The 19,973-nt window shown below is 40.3% G+C and overlaps 1 protein-coding gene across 1 annotated transcript in view; it reads right to left on the bottom strand.

Moving 5' to 3' along the window:
• Positions 1 to 19,973, bottom strand: part of AGBL1 (ATP/GTP binding protein like 1) — a 293,048-nt gene that overhangs the window by 115,048 nt on the left and 158,027 nt on the right. The window contains exons 19-21 of the mRNA XM_009635035.1: positions 18,637 to 18,766; positions 13,718 to 13,849; positions 9,242 to 9,418 (exon numbers count right to left, since the gene is read on the bottom strand). Coding sequence (XP_009633330.1) covers positions 9,242 to 9,418; positions 13,718 to 13,849; positions 18,637 to 18,766 — 439 coding nt within the window. The remainder of the gene's footprint in view (positions 1 to 9,241; positions 9,419 to 13,717; positions 13,850 to 18,636; positions 18,767 to 19,973) is intronic.

The following is a 19,973-nucleotide window of genomic DNA, read 5'->3' as shown; positions in this document are numbered from 1 at the left end:
CTAAGTCAGTACCTATCACCTCCTTTCTTGAGTACAGCACTGGAATATGGAAAGACTGGGCTGCAAACAAGTATCTAGAGAAGTGCAAAAGCAGCTAAGGGAGAAAGATCCCATAAAAACATCAGTTGTTTACAATACACTGGGGAAAAAAAGAAATCTAGAAGAACATCAGCATTCAAGACAGAACAGAATCAAGATAATGCCTGTTTTCCACTAGTCAGCCTCAAGGAGTTTGCTATGTCCTTTGGCTTAATAAAAAGCAATCTACCAAACTAGGCAATGCTATCATCATTAGCAAGCGAAAGGAACGTAGGAGATTGCGGGGATTTGTTGGAACAAGTACTCCAAGGCTGAGTCTCAAACAGAAGGGGTAAACAGCAGAGCTAAGAATTATTTTAGTTATATGATGGTGGAAAAGGATAGGCCAAGGAGAAGGTTCACGATCGCTCTGCTTTGCTATTCTGCGTGCCAGCTGTGTCCACTGAACCTCAGCAGAACTGGATACCTCCCAGCTTTGCAGTGTCAGATCTATTATGATCTCACCCCTGTCGTCATTTTTTATTGTGCCGTAATTTAACCATATGGCATGGGACCTATTCTCCACTTACACAGCCAGTCAGCACCCAATAATCTATCAACAGTAGAGACAAAAGAGTTGATTTAAGATACTACTTCTGCCAAAGGGCTGCAGATTGGGCCAGGCTGTCTGCTTAGGAGCTGGAGAAGCAGACATCCTTGTAGTGTCAACTTTGTAATTGGTTCCAAAAGGCAGAGAAACTAGCGAATTTTTGACTTCTTTGTGGTTTAGGACCATATTTTTCTCCTTTTGTAACATGTTTTTACCAACAAAATCTGGGTTAGGATGTAGCACCTACATTCTCTGCCAAGCTGTGATTTGCATCCTATTTCTTAGCTTGAATGACTAAATAGGAGAGACAGAGAAAAGTGATTTGCAGGACTCTGAGGTCCTAAAATGGGACCTCAGATCCCATGTTCTTCTACCTACAACCTTTTGTCTATTCTGTTTTATGCTAATGTTATCTTCAGCACTGATGTTTCTGCAGGTATATAACGGGGTGTCTTTACATGGAAGGAGAAGGAAACTGGGGAATCGTCCATGCACATGAAATGGCATGAGGACAATACGCTTGAATCCTAAGTTACTTTAGCTGCTAGGACTGCTCCATGGCAGCCTGTAGCATCACCCCAGGATGGCTGTGGAGAGTTCTTATCCAGGACTAATTAATTTCACTCAATATAGCCTAACAGGACCAGAAAACACAGATTATATGGCTACAAATAAAAACCCCATGTCATTTCAGCCTAATCACTATGTTGCTCTGGCAATTAAATATCATAAGCCACATATTTTGGCACCATTATTAGGGCTGCCCATTTCCATACTGGAAAGATTTATCGCTCCTGTGTCAAAAGCTAAGTTTGGGACTGAAACATCTGGAAATGCCAGAGATCAATACTAACCCATGCTATATCAGCCTTGGTACGCAAGTACTAACCTTGGTGGAAAAGTTCAGAACAGGATCATGTGGAATAGGCTGTGATCCGATTGCCCTGTGGTTTGTTCCTACTATGGATGCCTCAAACTCAGTTTGAGGTGTGTTATAATCACACTACTGTGACAGCCTTTCCTTACAGACTTTCCCATTTTTTCTTCTAGCCACAGATATTTGGTTAAAACTTACCAACAAGAACACGACTAAGGATAAAATCCAGTGCCTCACCTGGCTTTTATCACAGTAATGGAGCTGGCAGAAGCACTTTTGTTTCCCTCCAGACACATGTAAGAGGGAGGGAACACATTCACAAGCTCTTCCCAGTGCATTAGTAACACATCCTTCCTTCATTCCAAAGACTGTCAAGGTCTCTGGAATATCTTTCCAAAGCTAACTATCCAAACATACCTTGATATAACACCACTGAACTTAGCAAGTCAGGAATACAGATGGCTCAACATCTCAGGGGGGAAAAAAAAAAAATCAAAAACCATAACAATTTAAATTAGTATCTTCATCCATGACCCATCTAGCATCAGTGATCATCTTTTGTCATATATATAAAAAAATTCCAATATGTCATCCTTTGGGTACACATAAAAAATGAGAAAGACTAAAATACTGTTGTCCAGTGGCTGCTGTGGGTTTTAGTGCTTCCTGAGTGCTTTGGGGAAAGGGAGGCCAAGGACAGCTATCTGTCCGTTCTTCTCCATTAAGTGTCATTCTCTCTTGTTTCTAAGTAACCACGTGAGTTCAAACACAATGGAACATCCTCAGTCCCCTAACATTTGAATCTTTCAACCTGGGAACAGGAAAGCAGATGGCCTGAGCGACAGCCAAAACCCATGGTAGCAGGTGCCAGGGAGGACTTTTTCCAAAATCTGTTTCAAGGCAGCATTCATGGGATACCCAAAGAGCTGAACCAGTGCACAGTATTTGGTAGGCAACCACCCCTATACACACCCTTCTTGAAAGAGTCAAGTAATTAATCAGCCACCCAAAAGAAAACATTTGTTTATACAACAGCAAAGTCAGTTTATTGGATTAAGAGACCATTGCTTTTCCAGAGTAATTCACAAAACACCTACATCTGGCGAACACTGGAAGAGAGGCTGAGTGTTCTCGGCAAAAAACTTTGAAAAGTCACACTAGTTGCAGAAAACAGGTCTTGTTTATAAGAAATCAGCTTTCTCCAGAAACAATGACAAGAAAGATGACCCTACTCCGTTACTGATCTTTTCCAAAACACCAAGGCTAAAACAACTGTGGAGTGGATTGGGAAATGGGAAGGCAGAGCTCGGAGGCCTGAATCACCTTCTTGCAAAATTTACAGACTTTTAAATGCACATAAATGGCCCTCCCATCTGACAATATTGAGCACCTTCAACAAAAATTCAGTAAATAGCAATAACACCCATGACTTTGTTCCTAAAAGATGATATTTACATCTCAAGTGGTTTTGGTCACAACTTGCTTTAATACAACTGTCTTATTACCCATCAAGAAAGACCAGTCAGGATAGTGCTGACTGACAAGCTCCAGTTTTCTTGGAGATATAAGGGTCAAAGTATCCCTACAAAGTTCTGCCATTTCTGTGATTTGCTATTCCAAACAGTCCGAGCATGCCGGTGTCAGCACACCTTCAAACTCCTATTGTTTCATGTGGCACAAACCAAACAGGTCCGAGCACGGTTAAGCGTGTGATTTCTTACCTGACATTCTGTACGATAATTAAAACAAACCAACCAACCAACCAACCAAGCACTTAATGAGGGCGAATCCTGCAGCAGTTCATGTAAGAATCTACAATTCTCCAAGGAAGACACAACACCCACTATCTCCTGAGTTGTTTGCTCAGAAACCCTTTCTCCCCTCTTTCTCCACTTCCTAAATGCCATTAACCCTTACATAGTTTTATGAAGTGAGGCCCACAGCCTAAAAGGTGCAATTAAAATATTTTACAAATTGAATTCTCAATCAGTTAGTGCAAGGGGTTGGCAGAAATAAAAGCAGCAGGAGAATAAAGCAAATCAGATGCAAACTTTTGCCTTGGGTAACAACTTAAGGAAACAGAACAAATAAAACCCTTAATCTGAACCTTCAGTCCTTAGATTACTATTAGATAACTAATTTTTTTTTCTTCTATACTTTTCTTGCTGTTACAGCTGCTTCCAATTTGAGCCACTTTGGACCAGAACTGGAAGGAGAACTATCAGAGAAATCATTCTTCCTTATTCTCAGCATCTGCTTTTGAATGAGATCCCCAGAGCACAGAGGGTCAGCTAAACACAGACATTTTAGAGATGATTTTTTGAAAAGAAACTTTTTAATGTTTTTGAGACTTACCCATACTTAGGAAAAGTGTAAGCTCTGGGGGACAAAAGAAATCAGAAATAAGGAAAGCCTGTCAAGACTTGCAGAGATGGTGTAAGCATTTTCCAGAAACATACACCAGAAAGCACAGAATATATACTATTTCTTTACTAGAATATATCCTTTTTCTTTACTTTTTATTTCTGCAAGTACTTATCAAATATTCCTTATGGCAAGACTATTGCTGAAACCATTTTTGTTGGTGGCTGAACACTGGAAAGAGGCCAAATTAAAATTTTTTGTAAGTTTGTGCACCAGACTTCCAATTACAAGAGCAATATGCATCTTACTGGAGAACAGAAGCAGTATCACGTGGTCTGCAAACTCCATCAAAACAACTCAATTTCTGACTATTAACTGTGATAAACTCCTTATGAATACAGTATACATAAAAACTCCTCACAGAAATTTGGTAAGTAATCTTCAGTAGCAAGGAAGATGGAGAAAACATTTCATTGCCTACAGGTAAGTAGAAAGAAATAGTGCTGTAATTCAATGGACAAATCATATATTGTTACCAATTTGACTAATTTTGGCAGAAAGACTTCAGAGAAGTCCACCTCTGAAGGATCAGGAGGAGGAAAAGCTTTCATCTTGACATGCTGCTTTAGTTCAGCCACACTTCCATGGTAAATCACTGGTTCCTCACTCATTTTAAATAAATCAGCCCATGCTGGCTAGGTTAAAGGGGATAATATCAGATTTTCCAATTAGACTCTCACCACCATCTGCTTAACAAAGACATTTTGAACAACTATCAAGAGTGTCTTATGAACTGTATGGCCACGCTGCTTGGTGCTGATGTCTCCACTTCCAGTGTTTTGCAAAGGGATGGCTTTTCCCTCTAACCAAGTCTGATGAGAAAATTTGGGGTATTCAATTCCTCTGACTTAGAAACATTAGACTGGACTGGAAAAAAAAAAAAAAAAATCTTTTTTCTGAGCTGTCCCAAAGGCTTTCTTCAAAGAGGGATCCATATCACTAGTAAAAACCCCTTCAAAGGGCACTGTCAAGGTATCTGCAATAATTTTTAAACTCATTTGTTACTCCTTGTTGTTTATAATCCCTTTGAAGCAAAAAGCTAAAATCTATTTATGTTAGTACTACATCACCTCCACCAGGCACAACATGCCAAGGAAAATGGTTTTCCAACATAGCATGTACTCAGAGAATGAAGCCGAATTTTTGAGATTCACTATATTACCAATATTACCAAAACACAAGGCACAACATGCCAAGGAAAATGGTTTTCCAACGTAGCATGTACTCACAGAGAATGAAGCCGAATTTTTGAGATTCGCTATATTACCAATATTACCAAAACACGTGATTTGGAACTCAGCTGTATACCAGGGCACGAAAGATATTAACTTGTAGGATGACAGTGGTGGTAATGAAAGGAACAGCACACTGCAATACACTATAGAAGGGTCTTAATTAGTAGGCCAGGTAATGAGGAATCAAGAATGATGGTGAAACAGTGTAACATGATAGAATATGATAGAACATGGCAACATGGTAGCAAAGAGATATGGAAGTTTAAAAATTAATCACATGAGAAACTCAGGAAAACGTCAATATGTGTCACGAGATTTGAGTCTTTTGGGGGGCATTACTGTACCTGTACTCAGTAGAACTTCTTACAGTACAGCCTTGAATTCAGTTTTTAAAAAACAAAGATGTGAAGGGGCTCTACGTCCCACAAAAGGAAGGCAAGCAATAAAAATCACATTGTGAGCTGGAGGGGTAAAAGCTCCAACGAGGGAACGATGCAGACTGCCTTCACAAGAGAAGAGAAATCATAAGCAGGTGGGTGGTTTTGGTGGTTTTTTTTTTTCAAATTGTTTTCTGTTTTGACCATAGGGCTGTACTCTGGCAGAAACAGGAGGGAGAATTCCCGTCAGAAATTGGCTGCTCTGTTTTTAGCAACTTTCAAATGGAGACACTGCTCCTTTAAGACTGAATTGGGCAATCCAGACAAAATGAAAAAGAGTTTGGGTATTTTTTTCCCCTTCTTTTCTTCTTCCTTAGTTGAACAAAACCTTAGATAAGATCAATAGTTTCTTTAGTTTTATGTTTCACTTCCTTAAGGGTAGTTGGCTTATTGTGTTTCCATTGATCACACAGACAGGGAGATTCGACAGAGACAAACCATCTCCTTTCTCCTCTCATTTCCGCCCTCCTCTCCATTTGAAATCAAATGACTTTTAAACGAGGCTGGGGTCACTATTCTTTCTCATTTACATATCAATAGTCCCAAATTCCTGCCTTATCTTTCACTCACTAAACTGTTATAAAAAACGAAGGCTACATTTCAAGCCAAGAAAGGCCACACAGGTTCCTTGGAAAAGCTCTAGCAGCATCTTTTCTGGACTTTGTCAGAAAAACTGTGCTCTGGTTTACCTCAGCCCTTCCTCGGCATCGCTCTGTGGTGAGAGGGGGCACATTGACCAGCCTTCTGCAATTAATATTTCATCTCTTGCAGCATCTATAAGGCTTTCTTGCTCTTCCTAAATCCTTTGCACAGTCCCTATCAGATGCCTCCGTGCAACTCCAATCCAAGCACCGTATCTGTGCTCATAGCCAGCAAAAAGCTACTTGAATGAGTTGCTTTCATCACTTACACACAGGAAGAAAGCTAAAGACCAGGACTTGCTGTGCTCTGTTAGAAGTTTGACCACTGATTCACCGAATGATGCTGGACTTGGGAGCCTCTGCCGCATATAAAGAAATGTTTTAAATCCTAGCTGCTGTTTGTACCTTACTTCAAGATATAAGTATCAAAAACATAAAGGCATGCTTGGCCAGGGGAGATTCTGGATATATCCCTACAGGGAGATCAATCCTATAGAATTAAGAAACTGATTCTATTCAAAGTAAAACACAAATCCACAATCCAAATATCGGAAAGCTCTAAATGTAGGATGCTGACATCTCCTGCCTGAGCATTAGTCTCAGTCTGTTGAGGGCCCAAGAGCAAAGAACTCAGGTTGAAATCTCGAGAAAACCATGACCTCTTATATGATTAATTTCCAGTTTACGGGAGTAATTTCAGCGCTTCCAGATACTAATGAAGTAGTTTTGGCTTGACAGATAGAAGCTGAGTATTAAATGGTATTATGCAAGGAAATCTTCAGGTCAGGCTGTCAAGTCCATACCCTGAATAATCCACTTGCAAGAACAAGCAAACAAACAAGCAAGAACCAACTCTAAAGACAAACTCTCAAAGGAAGAGGAAATAGCCTTTTAATACCAATTATTTGAGAGAGATAGTTTATGTATTTATATGCAGCTCCAGCATAAATGTCAACATAAGAAATTATATTCCAGTTTGATACAAACAAGTTGGGTACTTGGTGTCTTTGGAAAAAATGTGTGGAAATACTGTAAAGCTGCCTGAATCGGAGAAACTGCAAAAAGTGTTTGTGTTATCCTTATGCTGAAGGAATGATGAAATATTTCCTCATGGGAATATTTAGGTATCCTCCATCATTGAGATGAATGATAATCCTAAACAAAGGGGGGGAAAAAAAAAAAGCTATGTGACCTCATAAAAAGAAACCAATGATCCAACTGGGACTCAGCTTTTCAGGGTGTTCAGAATGGAAATTTCAGAACTGCTTTGCAGCTTACAGGCTTCCTTATGGGCCATGAGAACATTCGATTCCTTCACCAGTGACAAGCCCTTATACGTCAGCTTGCTCTTGTACTCAGTGGCTGCCTGCAGTCCTAATCAGTGATGAAAAAGAGGACAAGAATGAACATAGAAAATAATTTCACATATTTTAAAGGATTTCTTTAAAAAGGAGAATCCTGAACCATCTGCATTGGGTCTTTCTGTTTATTTTTGGTGCCTCTACTATATAATACAGGGCCCCTGTGGGTGGCACAGTGATTAAATGCAACATCTGAATGTGGCATTTAACATTTTCTTCCTATTTCAAGCATCTAATGGCACAAATTAAGCAAATTTGGGCTAAAGACCTCACAGATGCTGCAGGAGAAGGAGAACAAATCATTAGATATTGATACAATCTGATGTGTCACTGGTTTTAGGTCTTACTCTGGTTATCTAGGAAATGAGTGAAATCTTCTCTATGGAGATCACTAGGAGTTTTGTCATTTACTTCAGTCAAAGCAGGTTTTTTTTTCCCTCCCCACTGTCTAAAAAAAGATTCAAACCCACTGTCTTGACCTGTGGTGCCTATTAAAACAACATTAGCACTTCTCAGGTGTAGGGAGCGTTAGATGTAATGCCCAGGGCAATTATATTCTCTTTCTTTAAACTGTCATTTTTTTCCTTCTGTCTTTCCTGCCTTGGAATTGATGTGTGTATAGCAGAGCATGGTTAAAGCAGCAGCCGAGTACTTCCTGGCTACATTCTAGAGACTTAAAAGGATTAGTATAGAGCTTCCAAAGATAATCATTTGAATGTCTTATTAATTAATTGTTATTTGTAATAATGGCTCTTTCCTTAAGGGTCTTTTAGGATCCTTAACTGCTTATTAATGCTGTACAGATAAGGATTGCTCCCTAGTGGGAGAAATGAGGTGGAACATGGAAGCCTTTCAATGAAAGCAACAGGTTTGGGAAAGGAACAAGAGAAAGAATTCACCATTTGAGTGAAAGGAGCATCACGAGCACGCAAATGCAATTAACAGAGTTGATCCTGTGTACTTAAAAACTGCCAGGAGATATCATAGACTGATGTCTCTCATGCTTTTGGTATGAGTACAGCCCTTTCTACCAAGATTGGAACCTCATTTGATGTGGAATTCAGGTCTGCCTAGATCGCAGTCACAGACATACTTTGAGCTTCATGGATAGGTGTCAAAACTAGCCTTAGATTAACTACTGTTGGCTGTCAGTAATGGGCAGCTCCAAATACAGGATTCTCAGAGCAGGCTCTTAAATTTAGCCAGGTGAATGCTCAGCCTGTACCTGAGAGCTTGGTGCCACTAGTATTGAGGTTAATTACCTTAGAACTAGGCTCAAAGATGGCCATGTTAACTGCCAACAGGTTTTTACAACGCTGTGAATGCCCATGTAAGAAGTGCCCTGTATCATCTCAGAACACTCCTTCCTTCAGCTCAATACTTGTGGCTCCAGACTGGACTTTCTTTTTCTATTGCTGTTGAATGAAACCTCAGAGCAAGGACTCTACTTTGCTGACATGGAAGGTAAAAGAAAGATTTTGCCAAGGAGAAACTCAGAAGCATGGCTACATGGATCTGGAGAGAGCAGATAATGCTAAGCATCAGGACAATGGCTATCTCCTCCGCTTTGCCCTTCCAAGCTCATGTGACATACATTCAGAGGAGGGTGCCACAGGGTTCTTTGAAAGATTTGCTCACCTTGTAAAGTCCATGGGTGCAGCCGCAGTACGTGCTCTCCATAGTGTAGCTCCTCAGCACACCCATTTCCTTCCATACCACCACCCGGGCCGTTGACTCCCGGGACTTCTCCACCAGGAAGCTGCAGCTGTTCATGACAAATGCAGGGGCCACTTTATCCAGAATTTTAGGAAGAGTCTATGAGAAAATATCAGCAGCAATGAGAAAATGAATTGAACAGATGTGCACGTGTTTATATCATACACACATACACTGAGACACCTGTGGCTTTTAATGTGTGTATCATCAAATCTATCTGTAGGCACTGTTACCGAGAGCTCCAACCAGTGCATTATGTCCATCCCCTGTGAAATCGTCAGGTTCTAACATTTGTTTCATCCCAAAGACTAAAATGCAAGTATCCGCTGCACTCGGTATATCTCATTCAAAACCAAACTTTTTTCACACAGTTTGGGACTGATGAACTCACAAAGTTTTGTTTTCAAGCTGCTTCGACATTAACCTGCACCTTCCTGCAGTGCTGCCAAGAGGGCTGCAGTCATAGCTCGGTACCTGGTATTCCCATTCTCCCCTCTCCAGCTGTACTATATCTCCTCCCATCACGCATCCACAATTTGACAAGGCATTCAGCTCTGGAAGGAGTTTTGTCTGAGCCTAGCACAGAGCAGAGAAAGGGGATGGGTATTCTCACAGAAGGTCACACATAATTATATGAAAATAGAGCTCAACATTTAAGTAACTTGCAAACCAAAATATTATCATCCATGTCCAAATGATGTATTTTATGCACTTCTTTTAGAGAATCACAATAAAAATTAATCATGAAAATGCAGTAAAAATTACATCTTAGCCCTGAGAGATTTTCTTATTCTAGAAATCATATTTCCCAACAGCAAAGTCTATAAACACTCCTAATACACTGCAGTATCAAATATTTCCACAGTGCAGAAGCAACACTTACTTATTCATTACTAAGTGCCAAATGTGTTACTTTTACACTCTATAAAAACATATACTGGGTACATTAACACTAGAGGTGCTCTGTGTTAGAAACTGGGGCTTTAGGTACCTGCAGACAGACACACACACACACACGTGTACGTCTCTAGATATTAGTGCCAGTATACTAACCACAGTATATACCAAAAGACCACTTGAACCATCTAGGGAAGAGCAAGTAAAATGAGGACATTGATTATTTCTTTGATGACAGCTTGCTTAAATGTCTGAACTGAATGGAATCATATAGAAGGAGTTCCCGTTTATTGCTAATGGCATTTACCCTTGAATTTCATTCATTTGGGCGGTGAAAGCCAACCAGCTAATTTCACTTTCCAATAACAATCAGTTTCACTGACTGATTCTGAGCAATTGTAGTTCCATTCTGTTGAGTTTTACTTCATAACACCGTACAGGAATATTTTGTTTCATTGAAAGTGAAGGAATAATATCTTTTTCTAAAACATGTTTGATGTGAATGATAAATCTTTGGTCTAAACTATTTTGTTATGTGCCCTGCAAACAGCTTAACCATACATATCTTTGTAATCAAAAAGTATTTTAATTTTTCTGTATATTCTGGCTACTGCTGTCAATGACCTTTACTAGTTCCATAAGGTATAGATCTAAAAATCTATAAGGTCTATTTTTCAGATGAAAATACTGAGGTGGAGAAGACGAGAACAAAGCAAGAGATTGCTTTTTAAATCTGAGACCACCCCGAGCCTAACTCTTAAGTCAAGGCCTCCAGCGTTGCTACTGAGCACCACAGCACTCCCTTTCCTGGGCTCATACTGAACAGGGGCATCTTGAAAACTGACTGCTTGCTGTAGACTAAGCATCCAACATTTCTGAATTACCTTCAAAGTGCTATTTGCTGCACGGGGATCACAAAATAATATGCTTTCATGCAGTGCTTCCAGATTTTTCCTGGATTGGGGCTGAAGAGAAATTAAGAAAAATGCAGCAGAGCCACATCACCCAGATGTTGATAAGCCTCAGCACAATCATGAGATCCAGTTAAACTGTATGTGAGGGTTCAGATCATTTTCATTCTGCACTTATCTGAACCAAGATGCAGATTTTTTGGTAAATATATACTATCAAATACAATAATCAGATTCCTAATCCAGTTTAGCTTTTTAAAACAATTGAAATTATATGCATAATCAATCTTTTACATTTAATTAAATAAGAACGCTGGCAGGTAACAGTAATGTCTCTGTACGCAGGACTCATTTAGGAGCATTAGCGAATCTGAATTTAATATTCTTTTCATTTTACCAGCGTTCACTGGATTTCACACTAATGGTTCTTTCTTCTCTACTTCTTCTTCTCATTAATTATCTTTCAATAGTATATTTTGAAGAGGTGAAAACACACCCTTTTAAAGGGTGCTTTTATGATAATACAGCAGTGTGACTGTGTTCCCTTTCTTACACACAGCTGGATTTAGCACATACAAGAGCAAAGGAAGCTACTCCCCTCACACAGGACCCTGTTCCGAACCCCCCGTCCCATTAGGAAAGAATGGAATTATATGTCTTTACTGATGTCCCTGCAGAGATTGCTGTCAGAGGCCTGGAATGGCTATCAAAAGGACAAATTTTCAAGCTGGGCTTTGCAATGTCAATGCTGTGCAAGTCACCCAAGGCCACCAAATATTAGAAGGCAATGAAGACTCTTACTCCTGTATGTTGCCAAGGGCTACAGCTGAGCCTATGTCTTACGAGGTAAAGGCTGTTCCAAACCCAACATTTTCTTGAGGTATTTGGTTCCTGCTCCCTGGGGAGAAAAGTCAGTCACGGAGGCTGGGTTAATGCCCAGCTACCTACAGGAGGCAGGAGAGAAATCTGTGCAAACACTGTGAGGAAGCAGCTCTGAGACAGGAGTGACTTATCTGCTGCAGTTTGCAGCTGTGTTCTCCTATATACCTAGTGTCCCCAGCCTAAGGAAGAGGGTGACCCATAGGCAGAATTGCAGCAGGCACTCATCTCCCATTTGTGCAAAAGAGAGGATTTGAACCATAAAAATCTCTCTTATAGGATGGCTGTAGAGTATTCTTGGACAGCCTTGGAGCATCGCTTCTGCTTTCTTCATTGCAGATTCAAGACAGGCTCCAGATGCTGAAAGCGGCATTTGAATTCTGTTTGTGTAACAGCAAGCCATCCTCAGCCTTTTCAAGTCCTCTGAATTCAAACAGAGCAAAAGATGTCCTGACTGTAAATACCCTCCCTGCTTTCTTTGTGAAATAGAGTGTTTGCCACAGGGACGCCTCACAACGAACGCTGGAGCACTTTCTTCCCGTAAAGTTTCAGTATGCCACGTACAGCGCCATAAGATGAACATGGAAGATGTGGCATCCTTACGGAAGGATAATTGGTATTTGTGCTGAAGTAGCAAAATTTATACAGGGACATAAACTGAAAAAAGACTTCTCAGCCTCTTTCAGGTTGGAGTGAACCAAGCTATACCTCTATAATCAGTTTAAGGCCACAATTAATGTTTTGTGAAATTAACATTTTTTAAGACTGTAATTAGAGCTTATAAAATTCTTCTTTTCCACAGAAATTTGTTATTTAAGCGGAAAATATGATCTGTTGCAAAGAAGGTGAGCACAACACTGGAAGTTATAAATGGGAATACTGTGTAAAAACACAGAAATCACGTCTGCTCTTTGTGGTGTTACTTATCACTTGAGCTGGAGTAGTAAGTTCAATTTTGATTATTGCAATTCAGAACTGGTAAAGTCTGAAGGTGAGAAATGAGGCTGAGCACAGATTTAAGGTCCTAGATCTACAAAGACTGCATTAATAAGGGCTGCTTCTAAAAAAAAAAAAAAAAAAAAAAAAAGAGATGGGCAGGAAATCCAGAGAACAGTTTGATGAACAAGACATTCACATGAAGTAGAAATAAAAGATTTTAGTATTTGTTCTTTCTAATTCCAGAAAAATTCCCCTAGCTGTGGCACACCAAGCACTTGTTACAGAGATAACTCCACTATATTAGAGCCATTTGGCACCCGTCGAATGCTCTGGTGTTTTCAGTGAGACCAGGAGCATTTTGTGATGAAGCAAGTCACCAGAGTACGACAGTGGCACATTATCATTTTCTCCATTACCATTATGTAATTCCTATTTATTTTCTTATTATGGTGGCGTGAGGGGACAGAAGTGTATGTGTATTTAGAAATTATAAACCACAAAAATATAGCTGTCCTATTAGTCTGTAGCCAAAGAGCATAACACAGCATCTAACTAGAATTAAGTAAATAGGGACCCATCTACTGACAATATTCTTGCTGATACCTAGTGCATGAAGATATTATACATGATTTGAAACTCTCTGGACCATTGCCCCTCTGGAGTGAGGGAAGTTTGCACCTATCTCCAAAGTTTATGAGCTGGACTTATCTTAATTAGCTGTGTAGGTGCACATACACGTCAGTAATTGCAGAAAGGAACAAAGTGGACCTACCCTGTAGCCAACATCTTCTGTGATAATTGCTGTGTCAACCACGCAGCCTGCTTGCCACAGGGTCTCCTTGATGCTGCAGCCATAAACAAACACGTTCTTTTTCTGGGAGTGTCCGTGGTAGTCACAGAATACCTAGGGAGAAGGGGGAAAAAAACCAAAACCAAACCAAAATAAAAATAAAAAAGAGGAAAAATCTTGAACATGGAAAAAGTTTCCTGGTTACTCATAATTAGCACTACAAGATTATGGGGGAGAGGGGGGTGTTAATGTTTTTTTCAGGTCTTTTCAGAGCAGCTTAGCCTGCGCCATGCCTATAACCTGTGTCAGGCTTTGTTAGTCAGTTGTATCATGCTTTATCTATTCAATCCGACATGATCTCAGGGATCCGGAGTCAAGACTGGCGCATTTCCGTCTGCAGCAGAAATAAACATGACACCTGCGCGAGCATCCATGGTAACTCGGGAACGTAAGGTTCATGGTAACTTATGATACAACAACAGAGCAATTTGTCAGGCTCTCTCTACTTCTAAACTCCAGCTTTACCCTCATGAGATTTGAAATTTGTGCTTTCCCAAGCAATTAATCATCACTTTGGCTTCTTTAAATTCAAAACCAGTGCTACATAATATTCAGGAAAATATAATTGTGCAACTGTATTGCACGATGCTGTCAGTTCTGTGCTTGAATTCCTGGAAGCCAAGCACAGAACATGGCCTATCTTCATGGCAGATAATCTCTTTCTACACTGTCTAATCTGTCTGTCTGTCTAATCCATCTCTCTTATGTCAGCTGTCATATGAACTAGGCACATGGCACATTCCCAGTTTTAATGAAAGTTTTGATTGCCTTTATAGGCAGATATCGACTCCTATAGAAATGAAAATCACGATTTAACGACCCAAGAGGTAAATATTGACCCAAGTCTTAAAGAATAATCAATCTCAGTGCCCTCCGAGATATGAAGTCAATATACACATTGCTGTTACATATATTCTCCATGTCTTTATCAGGAATATTCAGAAATCTGTCAATGAAAAGACAAGAATTTCTAAAGAGAAGGAATTGCTTCATTTTAAACCAATATTCAGTATTGAGGAGAAAGGAGCTTCAAGATTTCATTGAACCAGTTTTCCAGAGCATATGTCAGAGACAAAAGAACAGTTGTAGGAAGGTAGGGAAGAATTATGGATTAATATATAGAGAGATGGGGGAGAAATATGGGGTAAAAAATTACACGTATTCTTACATAAATACATGTACAAGAGAGGAGAAACAGATGGAGTGGATGAGCATTTTCCACCAACTGTTAGGGCAAGATTTACCCTAGTATGTTTATTTACCAGCTATACAGTAACTAAGTTTAGCTGCTGCAAGTCAGGGAGTTTAATTATCTAGGAACTGAGCATATACATTCTCTCAGCTCCTCTGACAAACAGTAGGTTGACATACCAGAGAGGCTGAGGCACATGCATAGAGAACTTTCTCGCTGCTCCTAATTAGCTGGACAATTAATTATACATAGCTCATACCTTATACGCTGCTCATTCTTTTGGTTTCTGACCTATCAACTTTCCTTCCTGCCCCACCACTCACCTCCAGCTCTCCTTGCATGGCTCTGGGTCTGCACATCCCCATCCCTGCAGCACGCGAACCGCAACCTACCCAGCAACAACTGCTCCTGCTTTACTTACACCCTTGCCACCCAGAGAAGGCAGAAATGGGAGGACAAACAGGGCAGTCAGAGCCACTCATTGATGCAAACCTACAACCAGCATCATTCCCAAAGGAAAAAAAGCCAATATTGCACAGATCCCAGAGATTCAGCCCCTTCAGGCTCTGTGCATATTTTGCAGGGCCTATGCAACCCCTGCACTTGAAGTAACTGTCTGAACCATGTGCAATCATCCTTTAATGTCTTCTTCCAAAGAGTGCTTTTATTGGTTCTCTTAATGACAGACATTTCTCCAGCTAGTGTTTCATCTAAGCTATCAGCAATACACAGTCATAGTTTAGGTTAACCACAGGTACCACCTAGAATTTATTCCTATGAATATCAAAGAGGTTTCTGTTGCTTTCGTCTTATTTCAAGGCAGAGGACCCAGCTCAACTGGGTATCAATTACCTGCCAATTTACGGAATTACTAACACACAAAAGGCACAATATATTATCTGCCTAACATATTACTTTACACATCGGAAACCACACAGGGATGATCCGATAGTCAGATAGCTGGGCTGCCTGATCAGTAGCAGGTCTATAATTCTGCACCTCAAGAAACCTGCAGATGAGTTCTTAGTGACAGGTCTGGAATGAGACTTCGGTAATCGGTAAAGGATTCTCAAAGCCAGGTTCTGTAATGTTGCTGCTCTTTCAGGCCCTGGGATCTTTCACTGATTGTTGCCAGCTTCCAGAGCAGAGTCTGTGCTACCAGAAACAATTTCATTCTATCTGCAAGTTGCACAGAGCTACATTTTAATTAAGGTTGCTGGATCCTGCAGCCACTCCCAATGTTTATAACACATTATTCTTTCTAAGACATTCTTCTACCTCATTTTCACACTACAGGGTAGCTTATGCCTCATCATCCAGCAACGCTAAGCTATGTTTTGCAGTTTGAGCACCCAATACATAATTCTTCCAGGGATCTATCTGGGCAAACACTAAGCAAACATGAGACCTACCTGTCCTTTTTCTACAGCCTGTCCTTCCATACAGCTGGGATGTTAATATACACAAACAGTCAAACTCCCAAGGCTTGCACTTACTGGGATATGACTCAAGACACAAATGCAAATTTTCATCTATTTAAAGTTATTTGCCAGCACTGATCATCCTAAAGGTAATGACTGCTTTCTAGCTCAAAAACAACCCTCCTTATGAGTCACAGAACCAGGCACCTTTTCAAATAAAGGAAAAGCAAACCAGAGAATGGAAAGCAAGACAATCTGTTGGAAAATAGAACATTTTGAAAAAAAAAAATTTTTTTTAAATAAAGTCTCATTTTTTTCCTGAGGGGTGATGTGAGAGGACTTTGAATCTCTGAGTTTTGAGGTAGACATGTCCAGGGCTTTTCCTCACAATGAGCTACATCCTTGCAGGCAAATGCTTATTGACAAGCTTGATATAATGGCTTTGAATGGAAGCAAACTCTGCTCAGTGCCTCCTGGTCCTTAGGAAGTTCTAAGGGCAACCTACTCTTCGCTGCAGCTCAGACTCTCTGTACCAGCTGCAGGTTCCCTGTTGTGTGCTGCAACTGCACTATCAACTATAACTTCTAAACCACAGCAGTTCCTCACCACCAATGCTCAATGAGAGCGCAACTTCCCTCTCCCCATCAGACCTGGATGCTCCCACACAAAAGGTCTCCAACTCTCCCACTTGGCTGCTCTCAATCCAAAGGAGATCCCATGCAGCAGAGAGCTCCAACGCCACAGTGCATCCAGTCCCTTGTCTTACCAGGGTTCCCAGAGCCAATCAAAGAATTAAAAAAGCACTTTTAGCAAGCTGCTGCCTATAGAAGTTACCAATTAAAATGGCTTTGGTTTGAAAGGCTGTTAAACTTTAAAGTTCTTTCCTTTTCTCCTTCAAGCAGCTTTTCTTTGCTTTGAAGAAACTGCTTGCACATCCCAGGATAAATGAAGCTAAATCACTTCACAGCAATCATTTGGCTATGAGTGAACTTGGCTCCATGGGATCTTGGAGGGAGGAGAAAAAGAAAAAAAAAAAAAGACAGAAGAAACCCAGCTCTCTTCTGGAGAAAGAAAAAGACATTTTTTGAGCATGTATAAACTAAAATCAATGTACTCTTCAAAGGGAAAGAAAAAATCAGTTTACCAAGCCTGACATGCAGCCTGTGAGTGAGGGAGATGATAGGATCAATAGTCTCCCTTCACTCAGCAATGATGAAATCTTGCACCAAGTGTGTGTTCTATTTTATGCACCTGGATGTGACAAGGATGGTTGCGTATTAAAAAAGGCCAGATAGCAAATAGCAGGGTAAAACAAGGCTGTTCCTACATTGCTCTGAACCAAAGGAAAAGATTGGTGAGCAAATTCACAACTGTGAGTTGAGTTTCCACAACCTTCCTCAGGCTGCAGAGTCAACTTCAGGGCTGTTGTCTTAGCCAAAACCTGCATTCCCACAAGAATTCACTTAAAGAAGCTCACAAACATTTTCACCTTGTCTAGGGCTTTTCTCATCAAACCCAGAGCAAATTTTGTGTCTTTGGACATTTCCTGTCTGGCCATAGCTATCAGCAGCCAGCCTGACAGTCTGCACATCCACCTCTGTTCATTAACATTTGAACCTCCATGCGGTTTTTCTCCTGAGGTCTCAAGAACTATCTTTTTGTTCTGCTGGGTGACAAGATTGAGCAGATGGGATGGATCCCAGCCCTATCCCAATTGCAGCTTTGAGATGAGACCCAACTCATGAATTCCTGGTACCTCCCAAAACGAGCTATTTTCTTCCCACCACCAAAGCAGCACGGAATTTCAGACACTTTGAGGGCTGCTCCCTGTGTTTTTGTGATTGCATGGCTTATTCCAACATGGGCTTTTGTACCATCCATTCAGACTAAGTCTTCGTGGAATTTCTTCTATCACTGCCATGAAGACAGCAATAACCTACTCACAATATTTAGCTTAGCTGGAGTACTTTGAGTATATTGAAGAGCTTTAAGGAATTCATTTTCTCATTTATATTCCAGGTGTGCAGAGATTCTGTTATTTGGAGTTGTTGGTTAAAAGATTTAGTAAATATTAAATATCCAAGACTTTCAAAACACTTCTGTAAGATGAAAGCATAACAGCACACAATGCTTTCCAAATCACTCTAGCTCTAAAACAAGACTGTTCACACAACTACAATGAGCAATTCATGCACAGTAACTCACAAAAGATCCTGGAAGAGACTCACCAGAGGAGTCCGGCCAATGCTGCGCAGGTAATAAAGAAGACCTTTGGCATGGTAAATAGTTGGATGGAGCTGGGAATTGGGTGTCAACCACTGTCTGTTCAGATCATCCCCACTCAACGAACAACGGTGGCTGAAATCAGAAAGCAACACATCACAAACCAGCAGAACAACAGCTAATTCCAAAAAAGTTTCCAATTCTGGCAAGCCCTGGCACAAAGACAGGGAATGTCAATTAGAACACAGATATAAAAATTTTGAACATTGGGCTGGAATGAACCAACTGACCGTATTGTATTTCAGAGGTGCTTATAGTACATGTATTTTATCCTTTTCTTTCCTCCCAAGGTTCACATAGTTGCAGTCCTGAAAATAAATGCAGTTTTTCCTTTACCTAAGAACATACAAATCAAAAGACTACTTACAAACAAAAAGTCTTCTGAAACATTCTGAAATGTTCTAAATTACGTGCTATCTATGAAATTCATGCAGCTTACACAGAGTACAGGCTTCTCAAAACCTCCACAAACAAGTACATCCAATTCCTACTCATTCTAATTGAAGACAGGCACTTGAATCTCTTCGACCAGTCTGAAATATGAATGTACTTAAATGAGTTGAGCTGGATATCTCATTTAAGCTTCTCCACTCACTAGAAATGCCGCTATCTAAAGCGCATGAAGATCATCTTGATGCATGCTATATCATTATGTAGAACAATTACCTAGCTTCACTGCAAAGGCTGAATAAAAAGCTAAATAAGGATCCCAGATTTCTACTGAGAAAATGTTTCCCTTAGTTGGCTTGAACATATTCTGTTACTGACTCAGTGATCACTGGAAGATTGTGCAGGATACTTGACCGTATGGAGCAGTACCTCACTGTACAATTTTGCAAAATGCAACTAATCTCCCTTGGTAGTGACTGCATGCAGATCAGAGCCTTCTCACACTCTTCAAAGGATTTGCTGTAATTTTGTTCACAGTTTTCAAATCACAGTGTGCTGATAAAATTCAGGAATCAACCCTCCATCATACGAGAGATTGTGGCAGGTCCTCATCATTTCCAAACTATCCAATTCAACGCTAGAATGCTTCTGATGGCATTGTACACTGGGGCTGGCTTGTGTTTAAAAAAGATAATGAAATAAAACCAAAAAAAAATCTTAAGTGTTAGGTGAATTTCTAGCTACGGAATTGCATCCACAGCTTTGTTGTTCCAGCCTCCTAGAACAAAATAAAGTACAAATGTATTCCTGGGGATGTGGTCTGTTGTTGTGTTGGCAGAGCCTTACGCTGCAGCTAGGGTGTGTTGCATATAGCATCTTTGGCATTATCGAT

This window comes from Egretta garzetta, unplaced genomic scaffold, assembly GCF_000687185.1.
Source record: "Egretta garzetta isolate BGI_Z169 unplaced genomic scaffold, ASM68718v1 scaffold322, whole genome shotgun sequence".
Taxonomy (NCBI): Eukaryota; Metazoa; Chordata; class Aves; order Pelecaniformes; family Ardeidae; genus Egretta; species Egretta garzetta.
This window is presented reverse-complemented; position numbering and strand designations above follow the sequence as displayed.